This window comes from Jatropha curcas, chromosome 5 (assembly GCF_041381405.1).
Source record: "Jatropha curcas cultivar XTBG-Jc1 chromosome 5, XTBG_Jcur_1.0, whole genome shotgun sequence".
Taxonomy (NCBI): domain Eukaryota; kingdom Viridiplantae; phylum Streptophyta; class Magnoliopsida; order Malpighiales; family Euphorbiaceae; genus Jatropha; species Jatropha curcas.
Window position 1 is genome coordinate 12,159,134 of NC_143155.1, and position 22,032 is coordinate 12,181,165.

Here is a 22,032-nt window from a genome sequence, read left to right on the forward strand (position 1 = left end):
AAAAGATTTCGTACTTAATAAGGATTCTATTTCCTAAATGGAGTCGGATTTTCTTCTAGGAGGTCTATATAAAGAGAAGAACCATTCATTGTAGATCTATCTCTTGTTCTATTATTTTCTACATAGTTCTCTCTCTCTCTCAAAGACTTCAAGCATTCAAGATTCGTGCAAAGATTCAAGGAAGCCGTCCACATATCTGCTGCCTAGTTTTTATTTCTAAACTCTTAATCTTGTTTTACTTTTCATAATTCATATTAATTATGAAATTTTATTCAAGTATTATTGAGTTTTATTTAATTACTAGGTCGAACTAAATCCTCATACTAGGGATTTGATGTAGCTTAAATTCTTTTCCAATTTATAATATTAGATTTGTTTTTCTTTGTTCAAAGTATAATTTATTATTGCACTTAATGCTTCCAGGCAGAGTTTTTCTCTTGGATTGATTTATTTTATTAATCATTATCGGGAGAAGGGTTTTTGATATGAATAAGGTAATAAATTACATGAGAATAATAACTTGATGCGGAAGCTATATGGTTGACTCATGGAGGGTTTTCATAAGTTAATGACCTTAAGTTATGAATTCACAAAACAAACCACAAAACTTATTGATTTAATTCATGTTTGATTGCGTTATTGGAAGATAGGTAATTAGACCGGGTTAGAATAGCTAACAATACATCGGGAGAGCTTGTTAGTGATTTTAGGGTTGTTTCCCCTACTTTAACAATTAAAATTGATTAACAAACTAATAAAATAAATTGGATAGAGTTAAGTGAAATCAAAATCCTTGATTTCTTTTCATCTGAATATTGTTGCTTGATTTATTTCTGTTTTATTTTTAGAATTTACTTTTCTTACAATAAATCTCTGTTATTGCCGTTTAAATAATAATAGGTTAACACAATTGTGGTACTTGATATACAATTCCTGAGGAGACGATACTCTACTTACTTTATATTACTTGCTACGATTTTGTATACTTGCGAAAAACCACTGTCAGAATCCAATTAGGACTAGGATTGCTCCTGCATCATTCTCCCCGGGTTTGAAAAAGACTTGGCTCCAACCAGTAAACCTTAAAGATCCTTCAGGAATGCATAACTTATTCCCTTTGAATAATAACTATCTTGCAATCGGTATGGCAGACTTTCAGCTTCTGAAGAATGCAGCGAATCACGCTTTATCTTGCCAAAGCATGAATCTGAATCATATTGGTTTTTTAGTTCTTCACCAGTAATTTGAGTGCTCAAAATTGACAAAATTAGGGATCTTCTCAAGGCCTAATGATCAGAAAAAACCACAAACTCACGATAAGCTAAGTAATGTTGCCAATGTCGAATAGCTCGTACTAAGGCATAGAACTTTAGATCGTAAGTTGAGTAACACTTCTTAGCTTCAGACAACTTCTCACTAAAAAACTCAAGAGGTCTGCCCTCTTGGCTAAGAACAGCTCCAATCCCTTCATGTGAAGCATCACATTTGACAATAAATAATTCTCAAAATCTGAAAGTGCAAGAACAGGTGTTCTAGTCATCAAAAACTTGATTCTTTCAAATGCCTTTTGTGTAGAATTTGTCCACTCAAACTTTTCTTCTTTCACAGATTCAATTATAGTACTTATAATTGAACTAAAATTTTGGATAAATTTCCTATAGAAAGAGGCCAAACCATGAAAGCTTCTAACTTCTTTGATGGATTGCAGTGCTGGCCATTCGGTAATTGCACGAACCTTTTCTAGATTTGGTTTTAATCCTTCAACAGACATAATGTATCCCAGGAATACCACTTCTGGTTACATGAAACTGCATTTTTTCAGGTTTATGTGAAGTTGCTCTTGACGAAGTACTTCTATCACTTGTCGCAACTGTTTTAAATGATCTTCCCTAGTGCGACTATAAATCAAAGTGTCATCGAAATATACCACAACGAAAGAATTCAAGAAAGGTTTGAGTACATCTGTCATGACTCTCATGAATGTGCTTGGTGCATTAGAAATGCCAAATGGCATTACTAACCATTCAAATAACCCATCATTGTCTTAAAAGCTGTTTTCCATTCATCACCATGTCTCATTCTAATTTGGTGATATCCACTTTTCAAGTCAATTTTGGAAAACACTTTAGATCCCGCTAGTTGATCAAGCATATCCTCCAATCTTGGTATTGGGAAGCGATATTTGATTGTAATTTTGTTTATAGCACGACTATCCACACACATTCTCCAAGAACCGTCTTTCTTTAGAGTTAATAAGGCTGGGCAGGCACATGGACTTTTACTTTCACGCACCAGACCTTTTTCTAATAATTCCTTAACATGTCTTTCTATTTCAGCCCGCTGTAAAGGAGGCATTTGGTATGCAGGCAGATTTGGTAAAGCTGCTCCTGGTAATCAATAGCATGTTGGATGCTTCTTAACTGTGGCAAGCTTTTCGGTACATCTTCACTAATCAACTCCTTGAATTCTTGCAATAATCGTTGAATTTCAAAGGAATATTCAATTGATTTTTCAACTTGGTCAGCTTCTATCAGTTTGCTTACTAAGGCATACATGACTCCCACCTCGCTATGCGTTGCTGCAAATTCTTTAACACTTACAAGCCCATTTAATGTACTAGTTGCAGTTCCTTTATTTGCTATTTGCCTTGTTTCATCCTTGAGAGGATGCAAAGTGTACTTCTTATTATCCTTGTAGAATGAATAAGTATCAGGCCTTGTCTTATGGTCCATGTCATGATCATACAACCAAGGTCGTCCCTCTAGAATATGCCCAACATCCATTGGTACTACATCACATAGTGCTTCATCTACCAAATCATCTTCTATTGTGAATTGCACTAAGCATTGAGATGTTACTGGTATCTCATACCCTTTCTTCAACAAACCTACTTTGTATGGATGAAGATGTTTTGTTGTAGGAAGCTTTAATTTATCTACGGCCTCCTTTGATATTATATTTTCCATACTTCCTCCATCAATGACTAAATTACACACTTTGCCTTCACAAATAACACGTGTACAAAAAATGCTACGCCTCCTCCAATCTTCTTCTCCTTCTTTGTTCATGGCTGTCATGATTGTTCGAACAACTAAAGACTCATCTTGAGCTGGGTGAACATCAATTTCTTCTACTTCCTCATCATATTCATCAAAAATAGGGCCTTGGTCTTCATCATACTCGGCTAAATTTACCTTCCTTTGTGGACAGATGAATGAAGTATGTCCCTTTTCTCCACAAGTAAAACAATGAACTGGAGAATTGTTGCCTCTCCTTGTAGACGAACCAGAATTGTTTTGTCCACTATAAGGTACTATAGCTTTCCCTTTATCATTCCCATCAACATGGGTTGTCTCTTCGTTGTATTTATTAGTAGCGGCAGCCTCTTTTCCGCTTCGTTGAGTTGTTCGAATCTCTCTTGTAGCTCTGATATTGTTTTGCCAATTGCTTCTGTTTATGGGCCTTCTAGCACCGTAACGAGAAACTCACTTTTCAGCTGCTAAGGCATATTGGCGAGCATCTTCAAGATTGTGTAATCGGACTATGCCCTTTTCATCTCTAAGGGACTGATTCAAACCAGTAAGGTAGCAAGAGGTAATTTGTTCATTACTTTCAGATATTCCAACTCGAATGGACAAATTATTAAATTCTGTAGTGTACTCTTCAACAGACATACCATTTTGTTTCTAGCAGTGGAACCTTTCATATAGTTCCATTGTGTAATCAACTGGTAAAAATTACTTCCTTAGCTTAGATTTCATGTGCTCCCAAGTGCTGATTTTTTAAGCTTTCCTTCTCGTGCGCCCTGCTCCTCAACTCTCTTCCACCATTGAAGTGCAGTACTCTTCAATTTAAGCTTTACAAAAAGCACTTTCGAGTTTCAACCATTGGTTTACATTCAAAATAATTTTCTAAACTAGTTTCCCAATCTAAATAGTCTTCGGCATGCGACTTCCCATGAAAATCAGCAACTTCAATTTTAACTCCACTATTTAAACCAATAGCATGAAGTAAATGCTCTTCCAAACTGCCTCGTGCTGTTGGGTTTGCAGGTCCAGCTTCATGAAAGGGGTTTACATCCTCGACTTCCTCTTCACTCTCAAAAGCTTCTTGAAAATCAAGGTTTTGGTGGTTGCCTTCCGAAGTCTCCATTCGGGCTTCCATGGGTTCCGGACGCTGCGAGGCTTGTATAGTGCGGGTCAAATCCTCAATCATTCGCCGTATCTCAGCTATTTCTTCTTGTTGGGGCTGATTGCCTCTGCCTCTTCCGATCATGGTTTAATTTAGACAAACAAAGAATCCTAGGATCTGTTTTTGGGCTCTGATAACAATTGACGCAGGGGAAAGATGTAGGGCTGTCAGTTTTCAACAAGTAAGCTAGAATAGGGTTGATTGTAGGTGGAACGGTAATCAGTAATTAGGTTTATAACCTTTGAATTAAAATTATGAGAAAAAAATAAGATGATTTACAATACTACTAGTGCTGTCTATTTATAGTGATAAATCCTAACTAGACTAGTGATAGCCTCGCAAAGCGGGCAAATTTGTTATGTTATAATTGCATGAATTGCATGATTGCGTGTTTATTTTTATACAGTTTACATTTTATTGTGTTGTTTTTGTTTTAAAGTTGTTTTATGAATGCATTTGAGCAAAGGACTGCAAAGGCTAGCTTTTATAAAGAAAAAGGAACAAAAGTTGACTAAGTATGGCAAAGAGAAATCCTACCTAGCAAAATTCGCGACGCGAGTGAAGCCGCGCTGTATAGAAGGAAAGAAGAATTCGTGAGTGCGAACCTGAAATGCGCGAGCGCAATCTATGTAATAGAAAGCTCAGAAGGCATCAAACAGAATTCGTGAGTGTGACATTCAAATGCGCGAGTGCGAAAAGCACTCCAGAAGAGGCAGAGACTTTATAAGCAACGATCGCGAGCGCGACACTTAAACTCGCGAGCGCGAGTCGTGTTTCTAGGAGATGTCAACTACTACCCTTTCACCAGAAAATCATGTCCTCCCATGCATAGGTCGGGACTTTTCCCAAGAGGAGTCATCTGAAGCACCTTTTGGCTAACCAATCACCATCACAACCAACATCATCCTCCTCTTTTATAAATTGCAATCCAAATGAAGGAAGAAGACATTTAGAAAAACTCAGAAAAAGAGAAAATAAGATAGAAGAAAAACTAGTATTAGATTGTAATAGAAAAGAAAAGTAGTACTTAGAAATAAGTTGACGAGAGTCACTTATTATTTTTTGTGCAAAGAACATCAAGAAGTTCCTCGAGGTGTGCGCCCTCCGGAGGCTTGAGTTTGATTACTTCTATCTTTCTCTTGTTTTATTAAAGACTTGTTGTATGTTTTTCTTCATTACTTTTCTATGCAAAGCAACAATATCAATATGTTTCATTCAATAAGAGTTCTTTAAGTTATCTTTTGATTTTTGTTTAATCAAGTTTACTTAATTATATTCTCAGAAAGAAATAATTTAGTAAAGATCAAAGGGATAAAGTTCATTTAGTTGGATTTGCATATGCACCTTTAACTTGTTTTGTCAAAGTTAAATCTGTCTTATTAAAATAATCAAAGAATAAGAAATAAGTTTAATATTTGACAAAGTAAGATATTTATCATAAGTAGAGATACATATAATAAATAGAGTAATTCTACACCGAGAGGTTGAATTATAGCTTATCGTAGGCGATTAAAGAATCCTTTATTGTATGTTACATGTTTTGCTATAGAAAAAGAAAATCCAGTGCATAATCAATTTTTCTAAGTATTCTACTACATATTTATCTAAAGAATTAAGTAACATTTAATTATAAATTAACTACGATTGTAGTTTAATCATTTCAAATTACTATTGCTGTAAACATAAGTGTTAAGGATAAGTAGTAAAGTGGACATAACCTGTTCCTCGTGGGATCGATCTTTTTATTACTACGTTGTGATCCATATACTTGCGGGTAATCAAAGAGACGCAACAAGTTTTTGGCGCCGTTGCCAGGGAACGGTGTTTTGTCATTTAACGAAACATTCTTATGTGTGATTTACAGCCTATTTTATTTTATTTTATTTTATTTTATTTAGATACCAACTTACTTCTGATTCAAAATTTTGCAGGAGCACATAATTAAATAACTTATATGCCAAGTACTAGATCTTCAAACAGTGAATTAGAGGATTATCAGCTTGAGATTGAACAGTTTCTTTCAAGATAGAAAAAGAAAAAGAAAAGAAGAAATTTAAGAATCATGGCTAAGGGAAATCCACCACAGAGGTTGATGGATTACGTTACTCCAAGCCTAAATGGTTCACAAAAAGGAGTAGTACGTCCACCGGTAAATGCTAACCAATTTGAGATTAAACCCACTTTATTACAAATGATCCAAAATAGTGTTCAATTTTACAGATTACCAAATGAGGATCCAAACTCTCACATAGCCAGTTTTCTTGAGATATGTGATACATTTAAAATGAATTCAATGCCAGCAGATGCAATCAAGCTACTCCTTTTTCCTTTTACTTTGAAGGATAAAGCGAAGGCTTGGTTGAATTTGTTGCCACCAAATTCTATCACTACTTGGGAACAACTAGCCCAAGCTTTCTTATCTAAAGACTTCCCATTAGCAAAGGCTGCTAGGCTTATCAAAGAAATAACCTCATTCACCCAACATGAAAATGAATCCCTATATGAGGCATGGGATTGCTATAAAGAACTTCAACGAGTTTGCCCACAAAATGGCCTTCCCCAAAATATATTGATTCAAACCTTCTACAATGGGGTTACTCCTTCTACAAGAGGAACTATAGATGCTATGGCAGGAGGATCATTACTGAAGAAGACTACTGATGATGCAATTGAGTTATTGGAGGAAATGGCTGACAACAACAGCATATGGCCAACCAAAAGGACTCAGGTAAGTCGTTCCAATGTTAATCATGATTCATCTCCTTCTTCTTCAAAAGATTCAGTTAAGAAAGTACATGAGTTAGATCCCTTAACTATGATGCAAGCACAAATTTCTGCTTTAGCATATAAAATTGATAACTTGAATGTGAGTAAGTCAACATCTCTTGTTTGTGAAAATTATGGTCAAAATGGGCATATATCGAAAGAGTGTAATTATAATCATCCGATTATGGAGGAACAAGTGAACTATGTTCAAGGACAAGTTTGCAGACCATACTCGAATAATTATAATGCTGAACATCGTAATTTTCCTAATACTTTTTGGAGAAACCATGATAATCAAGATAGGGGAAATCAAGTTAATCAATCTCAAGATAAAATAGGACAATTGACCAGTAAAATTGATAAATTCTTAGATGGAATCAATCAGAAAATGAGCAGTCAAGATGATAGTTTTAAATGGTTAGAGTCTAAGTTTGACAAACTATTCAAAAACCATTCTTCATCTATACATAACTTGAAAGTACAAGTAGGGCAGCTTGCCAATGCTATTTCCTCACGTGGAGTAGGAAACCTTCCAAGTAATACAAAAAAGAATCCTAGGGAAAATGTAAGTGCTATTATTCTAAGATGTGGAAAGGTAGTTGATAAAATAGTTCCCTCGGGTATTGATGCTAATATCTTGAATAATGAAACTATTGAGCTGGTTTGTGAACCGAGCAATGAAGTAAATGTTGCAGGATCAAAAGAAAAGGAAAAGGAAAAAGATAACGTTAAAGCTTATCAACCTAGTCCACCTTTTCCGCAAAGGATAAAGAAGCAAGACACAGATAAGCAATTCTTAAACTTTATTGATAAATTGAAACATTTGCATATTAACATGTCATTCATGGAAGCTATTACACAAATTCCAAACTACAGGAAGTTTCTTAAAGATTTGATCTCAAAGAAATATAGTTGGGAAGATGCATGTGTCAACAGTTACCTTGACCGAAGATTGTAGTTCCATAATCTCAAGTAAATTACCTACTAAACTTAAGGATCTAGGAAGCTTTACCATACCATGTAAGTTAGGTAAAGTAGAATTCCCTAGATACCTTTGTGACTTAGAAGCAAGTATTAACTTGATGCCATTATCTCTTTTTAAGAAATTAGGTTTAGAAGATGAAGTAAAACGTACTAATATGGTTTTACAACTTGCTGACCAATCTATTAAAAGACCTTATAGCATTATTGAAGATGTACTTGTTAAAGTTGACAAATTTATTTTTCCAACTGATTTTGTCATACTTGATTTTGCTTATGATGAGAATTGTCCTCTTATTTTAGGAAGACCATTCATGAACACAGGGAGGGCATTAATTTATGTTTCAAAAGGAAAATTAATCCTTAGGATATGTGATGATATCATTGAATTTCATATAGATAAAACCATGAAATATCCTATGGATGAAGGTAATTGCATGAGGATTGATATAGTTGATACATGTGTGCATGAAATATTTGCATTGGAGAATAATGATAAATATGAAAATGATAGTGCAAGTATTGAAGGAGAGGACTTTATAAGTTTAAGACCTGAGATGTTACTTAGAGAAAATGAACCTTTACACTACAAAAAAAAAAAAACGGCATTTTGCGACCAATGGCTAGAAATCGGTTGCTAAATTTGCTTAGTGACTGATCTGCGACCGATTTATTAAGCGGTCGCAAATTAGCGACCGATAAATCGGTAGCAAAACTTAAAAAATTGGTCGCGAAAGTTGGTCGTGTTTTCCTTTCGAAACGCTGTAGCAAATTGGTCGCAGAAACATTCTATCGCAATTATAAAATTCGGTCGCAAATTTTAAGTTCAAAGTTTTTATTTTTGGTTGCAAATCAGTCACAAACCATTGCAAAATTAAAAAAAAAAGAAAAAAAATAAATATTATTATAAAACTAGAATTTTTTTGCACTTGTGAAAATTGACATATATATAGATCACAAACGCAATTCAAAAACAATATCAAAATGTAATTGTTAATGTACTGAACAAAATTTCATAAAACAACTGGAAAACTAAAAAGGTCCAAAATCAAATCGACGCGGTTGGTCAGCTGCACGATCCAATGTCAAATCGCCGGAAGGAGTACCTGCTGGATGTGCTGTAGTGCCGGGAGGGGTGACCAAGGTATCGTCTGCAGCATCGGGATCAAGAGACGATAGTGGCTGCTACTGAGATGTCGAAATATTTCGATCTGTAGCAGGCGTAGGATTAGAGGAAGAAGTACCAGCACCGGGCTGACCGGACAGCCGCATGACGTGCGCTCTAAGTTCTGCAATCTGTCTCTGCTGATCATCAACATGAGCCCATAATGCAGTGAACTCCTCTGCACTGTGCTCGGGCTGTGGTCCTACGCTGGCTCCAGAAGTGTGAGATGCTGAGCCGCAATAAAATTGTGATGCCTGAGACCCGATGCCATATATCTTCCTCTTCTTCTCGCCCGCTACAGCCTCGAGATAAAGTGCTACCTCATCAATTCTTGACTTAGCTTTAGATTCATCAGCCTGAGCAGAAACAAGACGCTCCCGAGCTGTAGTATAGTTCTCCTGAAAATAAAAAATGAATTAATCAATGTAGTTGCAAGCTTTATTATATTGAACTTTGTACATCTTCGCAACGACTAGAGGGTAAATGTAAACATTCTTCATTGTTACTTACATTGACGCTCACCGCACGTCTGTCAATAAACGTTTTAAGATTGTGGTCCTTCGTATGAATGTATTTAAACACCTCAATCGATGTGGGCTCACGACCTAATTTTCCAGCCTGTAATGAATTTTTATGCATGATATATTAATATAGTGTCATTTCATTAAACATCAGTTTCATATACTGTGACTAGTTAACTCATTAATAATCGAGCTGTCATTTGTTCAGCTGTCGCCTTAGATGCATATAACCTTTGAAGGCGAGGAACAAGAGGGAAATAATACATCTTCTTGAAAGCCTTCTCTCTTTGTACTCTACCAGTCCCTTGACCCCCCCGTTGATATCTTGGAAGATTACAAAACTTGCAGTTTGTGAATTCTGAGTCAAGGCCCTAATATATCATACAATTATTATGACAACAATCAATCTTTTCAATGGGTAGTCCCAATCCCCGAACTAATTTTTTTGTCCGGTAAAAATTATCAACCATTGAATGGCCTTTAGGCAACATTTCTTTTACTAACTGCACAAAATCATCGTAACACCTTTCTGAAAAATGGTGCTCTGCTTTCATGTGCAGTAATCGTGCCATAACAGATAGAACTAAATGATTCTTACATCCAGGCCACAGTTCACTGTTAGCTGCACTTAGCATGTCAAACAATTGTTGTGCTGCTACGTTTGGCGATTCCTCCATATTATCCCAATGACATTCTACTCTACTCGCATCGATTACCATATCATTGCATTGATTACCATACTGAAATTGATGAGGCTGACCTTCTAAACTTACCGGAATAGAGGGGCCTAACCCATTGGAAACTCGAGGTTCACCATGATATATCCATTCGTAATAATTTTCCACGAACCCATTTTTGCATAAATGAAGTTTAACTGCATCGATGTCTAAGAAGGCTCTATTTCGACACTTCTTGTGATTACATGGACACCTCAACTTATTACCATCCATACAACTGGGATTACCAATTGCAAACTGTATAAACGCCTCTAATCCTTGCAAGAACTCTTGTCTTAATATCCCATTGACCTCGTACCTCCAGTACATCCAATCTCAATTAGCCGGCATTTTTTTTACCTAATTAACACTGTGTTTATAAAGGACAAATTATATGTAATTGCATTAGTCTAAACCATCCTTAAAACATGCCAACTGTAATGTTCAATTTACACTTTTAACTTACTAAGGTTATTTCTATAATAAGGGTAACTATATAAAAATGTAAACTCACTAAGTTCATTTATTCAATACTAAGGTTATATTGATTTTTTTGGAAAAAAATTCGGTAGCACTTCGGTACAACACAATCAAATTTCAAATACAAAGACACTTCAATAAACACTTCTATATCATACCAACATTCTCCAAAGGCAAAATGGCCACTACTAGGCCTCCAACCAAAATGCATCATTCATTTAAAAAAAATATATTTAAGAATAATAACAACAATAATAACAAATAAAATGCATTATTTCATAATTACAAAAAACGAGTAATTTTAGTTACATTTATCATAACAATTGTCTTCTATTATTGCTATTCTGTATCATGTACCATGTGACAATGTCATTTTTTCTTCTTTTTCAATTGTTTTTAATATATATATATATATATATATATATATATTTATTAAATATTAAATTTCTAACTTTATAGATAAAATTCGTCTAAAGATATAATCTCTTTTGTTAATCGAGACACAAATTTGTTGAAAAAATAAAGTCAAAATAGACAAAAGATTATTAAATTCTAAAACTTCATTTTTTATCACTAGATTAAACACAAAAGTCGTATTGTTCAAATTTTATATATTTAATCACTTAATTAGTTCTTAAAAAAAAATCACTTAATTAGTATGTTAAATTAATCACCTAATTAGTATGTTAAATAATCATTAAAGAAATAAATATATAAAAGAGTCCAAATCTTGGTTTGACTTTTAATTTTGATAGCAAAAATAAACAAATAAACAAATAAAAACTTGAAATAGTTAAAATCAATCTTAATCAATCGAAACAAATCAATTCCGTTTCCATTTAATATGGGAAACAATGTTATTCAATTTTTTAAGTACTTTTGCCATTTCCGATGTGAAATTGTTTTTACTGCCAATTATAAGTTCCCCTCAAATGAGTTCCTTGGATTAATTTTGTATTGATAAAAATATATTTTCATGAAAACAAAATATAAAGATGCAGTAAAAACCATTTCATATATAGATCATTTTATGATTTTTCTTCGTTAACTATCCAATTAGATGATTAGAATGCGACTGGTTTCAAGAAATTTGAAAAAAGAAAATCATTATAAGAACTTGAGAGGAGTTTCATCAAAGAAAAAGAAAATATTTTGAAAGGGCAACGTGTGATTTAGTAGCAGGGTTTTTGTTTTATTTGTATTATTTGTCAAATAGGGGGACTTTCACATATACCTAATCATTAATTGTTTCAAAAGCTAAAAATCATATGGTTCAATAAATATTTATTGCTATGTTTTTAAAATTAAAAATTAGGAGTTGGAACATTGTTTTTTTTAAAGAAAGTATGGAAATTGTTAGAATGTTATAGTATTTTATTTTTGGCCAAATTTATGGGCTGATCAATATATTACTAACTAAATATAGATTTTTGATTTTCACAGAGAAAAAGACATAAAAAATATTAACTAATAATATTAATTGGTTATCGGTTTAATGTATGAATTGACCTATATATTGAAAATAGATAAATCTTATCCTTTATTGTTTATTTGGCACCTTATAATTTCATCGGTTCAAGAATTGAACGATATCATTTAAAGTCAAATGAAATGGACATTAATCAAGTCTCTTCTTTGGACGATTTTATAAAATTAATTTACCGACAAATAAATATAGTAATAGCAATGAGAATTAATATAGTTAGATCAATAATTTTGTTACAAGCTGCATCTTAAACTAATTACATAATTGGCTAAGGTGGATGTCCTAAAACTTAAAGGTAGGTTCAAATCTATTCTCATCACTCTTATTTTTTAATGGACTATCCTTAACAAAAATTATGATTATATTTATCAAACTATGGCTTTTTAATGAACCATATGACTTTTTAATTTTGAAGAGGAATTTTTCCTAGTAAACCTAATAAACCTAATTTTTCCTTAAATTTTTTGTTGTATATAATAATAATAACAATAACAGTAATAATAATAACAATAACAATAATAATAATAAATCGCAAAAAAAAAAATAAAACGAAAAAAAAAACGCAAAACGTACCTGAGACCAAAGTGCGCGAACGCCGATGAGAAGTGACCGGGGATGCAATGGAGCGGAGATGGCGGCTTCAGGTGGCCTGGAGCGGTGTGGCGATACCCTGCGACGGCGCTGCGAACGGAGGAGAAGAGAGGAGGGGGAGAAGAAAGAAAGAAGAAGAAAGAAGAAGAAAGCAGAAGGTGGGCGTCTGGCGTTTAAAGCCCTAAAATTTGCAACCGACTGGTTGGTCGCAAATTTCATTAAAATCGGTCGCAATTTTTAACTCTGCGACGTCGTTTTACATGGCACCAAAATTGCGATCGATTTGCGACATATATGTTCGATTGCAAATCGATCGTACAATTTGTTCCTTATTTGGAGCGCAATTTTGCAACAGAATAATTTATGGTCGCAAATCGGTTGCAAAATCAATTGCAAATCCGTCGTACACTTGTCGCAAACTGGAAAACAATTTCGCGGGAATTTTTAGCGCTATAATTTGCGACTGTTTGTCAATATGTTGCAAATCGGTCGCAATTTTGCGACCGAATTGAGTCGGTCGCAATAATCGATTGCAAAATGGCGATTTTTTTGTAGTGTTACCTCCATCGAATGTAAGTCCACCAATAGTAGACCTTAAAGAATTACCTAGTCATCTACGATATGCTTTCCTAGGTAAAGATCACACACTTCCCATAATCATTTCTAACAAATTAACTATAGATCAAGAAAATGAACTGTTAAAAATTGTTAGAAATAGGATTAAGAGTATAGGATGGCAAATTTCTGACCTTAAGGGTATAAGTGCAAATCGAGTCATGCATTACATCAATCTTGAAGATGGACATATACCTAGGGCAGAAAGACAAAGGAGACTTAATCCTAATATGAAAAAAGTAGTGAAGAAGGAAATTATAAAGTTGTTAGATGCATGAATAATATACACAATTTCGGATAGCCAATGGGTTAGTCCGATTCAATGTGTTCCTAAAAAGGGAGGAATGGCTGTAGTAAAAAATGAAAATGGTGAATTAATTCCTACTAGGACCACTATGGGTTGGAGGGTATGCATTGACTATAGGAAACTAAATTCAGCCACAAGAAAAGATCATTTTCCATTGCCATTCATAGACTAAATGTTAGAAAGGATTGCTGGTCATGCTTTCTATTGCTTTCTCGATGGATATTTGGGATATTTTCAGATTTATATATTCCCAAATGACCAGGAGAAAACTACATTTACTTGTCCATTCGGTACATTTGCATATGGACGTATACCTTTTGGATTATGTAATGCACTCGCAACATTTCAACGTTGCATGATAGCAATTTTTAATGATTACATAAAAGAAATTATGGATGTATTCATGGATGATTTTCTGTATATGGTGCTTCGTTTGAGAGTTGTTTGAAAAATTTGGACCTAGTGTTATCAAGATGTGAAAGTGCTAATTTGGTTTTAAATTAGGAAAAATGCCACTTTATGGTTGATGAGTGCATTGTTTTGAGGCACAAAATAAGTAAAGAGGGAATCCAAACGGATAGGGCAAAGATAGAAGTCATAGAAAAGTTACCACCTCCTACTACAGTTAAGGGAATTAGGTCTTTTCTAGGCCATGCAGGATTTTATAGAAGATTTATAAAGAATTTTTGTATCATTGCTAAACCATTAACTAACTTGCTTGTTAAAGATGTACCCTTTAATTTTTCTCAAGATTGTTTAAATGCCTTTAACACTTTGAAAAATACATTAGTAACTGCACCTATTATGGCAAAACCTGATTGGGGATTACCCTTTGAAATAATGTGTGATGCTAGTGATGTTGCTGTTGGTTGTGTTTTAGGGCAAAGACAAGATAAGAAATTGCATGTGATATACTATGCTAGCCATGTTATAACTAGTACTCAAATGAATTATACAACTACTGAAAAAGAAATGTTGGCTGTATTATATACATGTGATAAATTTAGATCATATTTGTTAGGAGCTAAAGTCATAATCTATACTGATCATTCTGCATTAAAATACTTATTTGCTAAGAAAGATGCAAAACCACGCCTTATTAGATGGGTATTTTTATCGCAAGAATTTGACATTGAGATTAGAGACAAAAAGGATTCTGAGAATTTAGTTGTTGATCATTTATCACGTCTGGAAAATGAAGGTCCCATAGGAGAATCTGCAGTTATTAATGAAAATTTTCCTGATGAAAATTTAATGTTAGTACAACATGTTCATACACCTTGGTATGCTGACATTGCAAATTTTCTAGCTTCTAAGATAATACCTCCTGATATGACTTATGCACAACGGAAGAAATTTTATTCAGATGCTAAAAATTTCTTATGGGATGAACCTTTTTTGTTTAAGATATGTGGGGATGGTATGATTAGAAGATGTGTAAGGGAAACAGAAGTACAGGATATACTTATGCATTGTCATTTAAGTCCATACGGAGGGCACCATGGAACAAGTAGAACTGCTTCAAAGGTTTTAGAAAGTGGCTTTTATTGGCCTACATTATTTCAAGATGCCTGTATATTTGTCTCTCATTGTGACATGTGTCAAAGGGTCGGCAACATAAGTCGAAAAGATGAAATGCCTTTATCCAACATATTTGAGGTAGAAATATTCGATGTATGGGATATGGACTTTATGGGATCCTTCTCTATTTCACAAGGTAAAAGTTATATCTTACTGGCTGTAGATTATGTTTCCAAATGGGTGGAGGCACAAGCTTGTGTAACAAACAACGCCAACACGGTGGTAAAGTTCTTAAAAGCGCTATTTACAAGATTTGGAGTTCTAAGGGCAATAATAAGTGACGAAGGTATGCACTTTTTAAATAGATCTTTTGAGAGTCTTTTGAAAAGATATGGAGTACACCATAGAGTATCTACTCCATACCATCCACAAACTAGTGGTCAAGTGGAGATTTCAAATCGTGAACTTAAGTGGACTTTGGAAAAGACTGTCAATTCATCTCATAAAGATTGGTCACTTATTAGTGATACACTTTGGGCATATCGAATGACATTTAAGACACCAATTGGGATGTCCCCATACCATTTGATTTATGGTAAGGCATGTCATATGCCCTTAGAACTAGAATATAAAGCTTATTGGGCAATAAAAGCTCTGAATTTTGATTTGAGCAAGGCAGGCTGTAAAAGGAAACTTCAATTAAATGAACTTGATGAGATTAAATTATTAGCATATGAAAATGCCAAGTTCTAACTTCTTTAACAGTACATCTTTGATCCTACGTCACATATGAAAAATACTACCAACCGCCCATAATTCGGTGATTGATTAATGGGATTGAAATACAATGAGTTTAATTGCTATTAAGACAAGTGTAATATAACTGAAAATGAATCAGTGAAATGAATGATATATGATCTCAAACTCGTCAATGGACACTAATTAAAATATAGTCACATGATCATTTCAAATATTTTTGACACCAGTGATAATTGAAACATTTAATTTCAAAATTTTACCAACATTACGAAAATTCAGTACTAACTTCAAATCATTCCATCCAAAATATTTCCTACCATGTAGAAAATACAACCCCACTTCCATGCACCCACTTTAGAAGTTGCAGAGGCACAAAGCAAATTACTATTCATAGAATCGCAACACAAAAATTGAAATTTCAAATAAAACACCTTGCAGAATCACCTAATTATGAGTTACTTCTCAAGACATGGCTAAAGAGTCAAACTGCTCTTTCCAGTTGAACAATATACCTGCATTCCCAAACTAAACAAGCCAAGGGTTGTAATGAATTTCAACTTTATACAATGGAGCAACTAAACTTAGGATGCAAGTTTGAACACAGAAGTTAATCATACTCTAAAGGCAAATCAAATTGGAACTGAACAAAGTGATAGCAGTAAAACAGAAATGGACGCATCTCAGCAAAGTAGACAGCTAAAGTTTTCATGAAGCAATAAAAACATCACCAACAGAGTTAAAACTTAGATAAAGCATATTGCCACTTACAATCTTGAGGTAGTAGAGCCTTCTCATGGACAACACCACCTATCAATGACCAAGGAGGATAAATTATCATTGATATGAAATGAAGGCTCAACCACTTTTGTTCTATGCATTTTGCATGTGAAGTGCATATTTGCAGTTTTCAAATAGTTTCCCACATACCCCAATTTTGAAGTCTCCTATTCTTCTAGAAGCAAACAATGCAAAGAAGATAATTAACTTCATCAAACAGAGGATTATAAGAAAAACTCTGAATTTTGAAGATACTGACATTTCTCTTCATCCATATACTCCAAATCACAGCAAAGAAACCAATGTCACAATATCTGAAGACATCATTGGCACAAAATCCATTAAAACTATGGATAATAGTCTAGTGGTTTTAGGATGTTGGGCTATAAGAAGGTTTCCCAGTTGTTCAAAGTTGAAGGTGCAATGTACAAATGCAGAATGTAATTAAGTAGAGCAATCCTTAATTGTTTCAACTTGATCAAATTGTATATGCTAATAGTTACATAATAAAATCAATTAGTAAAACATAAATTAAGATAATAACAACAAATTAATGTAAAAAATAAACAATATACAAGATTTGAATTGCCAAACGAGGTAATTGTTCATTAAGCTATAATCCTTACAAATTAGGCAAATCCTAGCTTTTGTTTAACTGGCTTATATCAAATAACATTCTTATGATCTCGTGCCAAACTGATTATTTCCACTTTATTTGGTTTAACTGACTGCTGCTCAGCTTTTGCTTTCTAAAAGTACAATAAAGAGGGGGGGGGGGAAAGGCACCTATGCTGCCGCCGCCGTTCATCGTTGCTGCTCCATTGGAAGTTCAATGGACTTGATGGGGAAGATGAAAGACGACAGAATCGAAATATCTATCTATTGTACATACATATAAATAAAAGCTAAACCTCAATCCTTTTCCTATAAACCATACTAGCAACAATTAAATGCTGATTTTGGTTTCGATCGCCTTTCTTTTTTTTTTCTTTCTTTTTTCTTTTTTGAAGAAGTTTTTTTTTTTTTTTTTGAAAGGCGAACTCATAATTTTATTATCCAGAGTAATAAACTGAAGACAAGCCTGTAGGACCATTATTCCAGACATGATTCCTAGTATAATTATAGGAAGCTCGAGCTAATGAGTAAGCTGCTATATTTGCTTGTCATCTAATTCATCTAATAGAAACATTAGGCCGCTGCTGTAACAGCAACTTACAATCACTAATAACAATTCCTAATTCTGAAAGATGTAAATCTGAAGGCTGAAGAAGCGAAATTAAACACTGAGAGTCCACGAAAACACATCCTGGACTTAAAAAATTATTTTGTAGCCAAAGAAGACACTTCCTCATTGCTAAAGCTTCAAACAAAAGTGGGTCTAAATATTGTTCAAAATAAAAATTCACCTTCGTCATCATCAGAGATAATTCCATAGCCTCCAGTGTGAAGTTCCTGGAAAATTGCACCATCTGTAAATGCTTGCCATCGCGATTCTGCATGCTAAAGGAGAGTAGTCGGGGAAATGGTCCTCTGCGCAATACATAAACCAGCTCTGTCTTACATCAGAACAGAGTTGCTATTGCCGCTATGAATTCGGGATTGGATCTGTCTGTGAGGTCTGTTGTTGCTTGCCTGCCATTCACGTACTAGACTTCGAGCATGACGGAGAAGTTGACGTGGATTCCAGCTTTCCTGTCTCCACAGAACATTTCGCGTTTGCCATATCTTCCAAATTATTGAGACAGCAAATGCAACTTGTACTGCATCGACCTCCTCCAGGACCTGCATAAAAAACTGGTTAATCGAAAACAGAATAGGGACCATAGCTAGTCCACTGAGTTGCCAAACTTCCTTCACCTTCTCACATCTCATAAAAATATGATTGATGTCCTCATCCTCCATACAAAAACAACACTGTTTAGCTATTCTCATACCCCTCTCCATCAATTTAATTTTAGTAGGTAGAATTCCCCCGAGAACTCGCCGCATAAATTCCCGCATCTTGGGAGGGACCTGCAAATGCCAAACTCTTCTCCATATATCACCATCAAATCGCTCGCCCCCTCTTCCTAAACATCTCAAACTGAAAAAAATATCTCGATCGCACCATATAAATGCCTTTTTTTGTCAAAATGCCAGATTAGACAATCTTCCCGTTGATCCAGTCCCAAAGGAATATTCAATATGGCTCGAATATCTCGTGTACTAAAAAGCTCAATAACCTTATTTCCATTCCAACACCTTCTTCCCTCATCAAGAAGATCAACAACTCGCAAGTCAGGTACCCAAGGATGAGACCGTAGCAAAAGCTTTTCCCCATTGCCCACTCTCCACCCATACCCTTGCTTTAATATATCCCAAGCACGCAAAACTCCCTCCAAGTAAAACTAACATTACTTATTAAAGAAGCATTAAGAAAGTCCCCTTAGTGAAATATGTGGCTTTGAAAATCTTATATGACGGAGTATTGGATGCAGATATCAATCTCCATCCCTGCTTGTTTAGTATAGCAATGTCAAAGCAATGCAAATCCCGAAACCCCATAGCTCCATCACGCTTACTTTGGCACATCCTATCCCAAGATACCAGTGAATTCCTTTCCCTTCCCTGCCTGATTTGGATTTCCACTAGAAAGCATTCATGACTTTCTACAATTCATCACACCTAGCTACAGGAAAATGAAACACACTCATACAGTATGATGGAAGAGTTTGAACTACTTCAAAAGAATTTCTTTCCCTGCTCGAGAAAGTAACCTACTATTCCAGTTATTGATTCTATTCTATTCCATAGACATGCTGAATAAATCGAAAAATTTGTTTCTTGCTACTTCCTACAAGAGATGGTAACCCTAAATAACTCGCCCTGCCAGCGAGCTATGGACATCTAGGGCCGGGCTTCCTGCTATCTAACGGCACATTAGAACTAAACATAATGCCCGACTTTTGGAAATTAACCGCTTGTCCCGACACTTCCTCATATTCATTCAAAGTATTCTTAATTCTCTTGCCGTCCCTCAAATTTGCTTTAAAGAAAAACAGAGAGTCATCCGCAAATAAAAGATGAGAAACTCTTGGGTCCTTCATCCTTGCTCTAGCGCCATGAATCCACCCCTTCATCTCAGCTTCCTCAAAAAGCAACGATAGGCCTTCGGCATATATAATAAATAAATATGGAGATAAAGGATCTCCCTGCCGCAAACCCTGATGGGAGCGGGTATAAAGCGGAAACAACCCTTATCGAAACCATATGAGGCAAACTAAAAACATTATCGAACAAATCAATAAACTGACCTCTTGAAGCGCAGAATCGCTCACCGGTCTTCTTTCCAGAGATCTTGGAGTCACCCAAGATCTTCTGCAGTAATCCCTAACTATTTTTCTTTTGGAACTCTTTGAGTGGCAGAGAATAGAATAACGTGCGTCTCTTTATTCTTAGGGTTTTGCAATTTTATATTAAAAAAAAACTCTCTTCGATAGGAAGATATTTTTTAATATAAAATAAATTAAATAAAAAATTATTTAATTAAAATAATTATCAATTATTTTAAAACTAAATAATTTATCTATTATTTAATACACCCTTAACTTTCCAAATAATTAAGGCACTACAGGAACCGCAGGAATAAAATAAATCAGGCTACTAATTATAATAAGAACCCATGTAGACCAACATATTCTTATTATAATTAATCATGAATTATTCCACTAAAAACTCATGACTGAACTCCTTATTTATTTTACAATTCCACAACATAATAAAATAATGTTCCCCACGTTAAGATTACAGATGCTGTCATTTAAATAACTTACTGACAATTTATTTAAATCACAATATAACTTTAAGATTGTCGCTCAACTTATTTCATGTGTCGGATTCAATATCCACCTGCAGGGTTTACACTATAAAACCTTATAAGCTTACTTAAAGTGCATAATCAATCTCTAAACCGAGACATGGATTCTATCATTAATTAATATTTCACAAACACAAAATATCTTTGCCCAATTCACCGAGAATATTATTCCAATAATGAAACTCACCCTTTAATGAATCAAAGCACAAGACAATCAATGTTTGCTAATATTAAAATAAATCAAGATTAAGAACAATAAACATTATTTCTAATGTCCTAGAGAATATGTTTAACAGTCAGTACTAAACATCCATTCTCTACTTGGTCCAATTAAATACATACAAAATGTACTAATCACAATTATTGTTCATATGCTAATAACATTTATTTAATGCAAATTTCCAATTAAATACAAAGAAATAATTGTCAATAGAAAATCATTCATAGCTATACTATTACATATGCATGGTTAATAGTATATCTCTATCAATCTCCCACTTAGACTCATAACCATGCATCTATAACTTTAACTCCCATTCCTTCTACATGACTGTCAAAAGTCTTTGCTGGTAAGCTTTTTGTAAAAGGATCTGCCAGGTTGTTTTCCGATGCAATCTTTGTCACTACCACATCTCCCCTTTGAACTATGTCTCGTATCAAATGATACTTCCTCTCAATGTGTTTTGCCCTTTTATGGCTCCGTGGCTCCTTCGAGTTTGCAACTGCCCCACTATTATCACAATAAAGTGTAATAGGCAATTGCACTGAAGAAACTATGCCTAGATCCATAAGGAAGTTCCTAAGCCATACAGCTTCCTTTGCAGCTTCAGAAGCTGCCACATATTCAGCTTCCATGGTGGAGTCAGCAACACAAGTTTGCTTAATACTCCTCCAACTTATGGCTCCACCTCCCAAGACAAAAACATTACCAGAGGTTGACTTTTGAGAGTCCTTATCAGTCTGAAAATCCGAATCTGTATACCCAATGGGTACAAGATCGTCAGATTGATAAACTAACATATAATCCCTAGTCCTTTTCAAGTACTTGATTATATGCTTGACTGCAATCCAGTGTTCTCGTCCAGGATTAGATTGAAATCAGCTAACCATGCCAACAGCAAAACAAATATCAGGTCTGGTACACAACATTGCATACGTAAGGCTTCCAACTGCAGAAGCATATGGAACTGCCTTCATGTTCTCTATCTCCTCAGGTGTCTTAGGACATTGGTCCTTAGATAGAGTGATTCCATGTCTGAAGGGAAGAAAACCCTTCTTGGAATCCTGCATGCTGAAACGA

General features: G+C 34.6%; 2 protein-coding genes and 1 non-coding gene across 3 annotated transcripts; 1 reads left to right on the plus strand and 2 right to left on the minus strand.

The window, feature by feature from the left end:
- Positions 1-1,082: 1,082 nt before the first annotated feature.
- On the minus strand, positions 1,083-3,674 carry LOC149496226 (uncharacterized). Its single transcript, XM_089721302.1, has 5 exons — positions 3,490-3,674; positions 2,442-3,426; positions 2,022-2,340; positions 1,418-1,758; positions 1,083-1,286 (listed from the first exon to the last, which is right to left on the minus strand). Exons 1-5 carry the CDS (start codon positions 3,672-3,674, stop codon positions 1,083-1,085), a joined length of 2,034 nt encoding a protein of 677 aa, XP_089577428.1.
- A 2,579-nt stretch (positions 3,675-6,253) lies between these two features.
- LOC105628914 (uncharacterized) lies at positions 6,254-7,915 on the plus strand. The gene has a single exon (XM_089721303.1). It carries the CDS (start codon positions 6,254-6,256, stop codon positions 7,913-7,915), a length of 1,662 nt encoding a protein of 553 aa, XP_089577429.1.
- On the minus strand, positions 6,641-6,747 carry LOC149496227 (small nucleolar RNA R71). The gene has a single exon (XR_016321063.1). It is a non-coding gene; the product is annotated as a small nucleolar RNA R71 (small nucleolar RNA).
- Positions 7,916-22,032: the final 14,117 nt, after the last annotated feature.

Excerpts from the sequence above, each read along its gene's own strand:
- LOC105628914 (XM_089721303.1), top strand. The coding sequence starts at position 6,254 with ATGGCTAAGGGAAATCCACCACAGAGGTTGATGGATTACGTTACTCCA.
- LOC149496226 (XM_089721302.1), bottom strand. The coding sequence starts at position 3,674 with ATGTCTGTTGAAGAGTACACTACAGAATTTAATAATTTGTCCATTCGA. Across the intron at positions 2,341-2,441 it reads AGGAGTTGATTAGTGAAGAT|CGGGCTGAAATAGAAAGACA; the intron begins GTACCGAAAAGC and ends CCTCCTTTACAG. Across the intron at positions 1,287-1,417 it reads CAGACCTCTTGAGTTTTTTA|GCCTTGAGAAGATCCCTAAT; the intron begins GTGAGAAGTTGT and ends TCTGATCATTAG.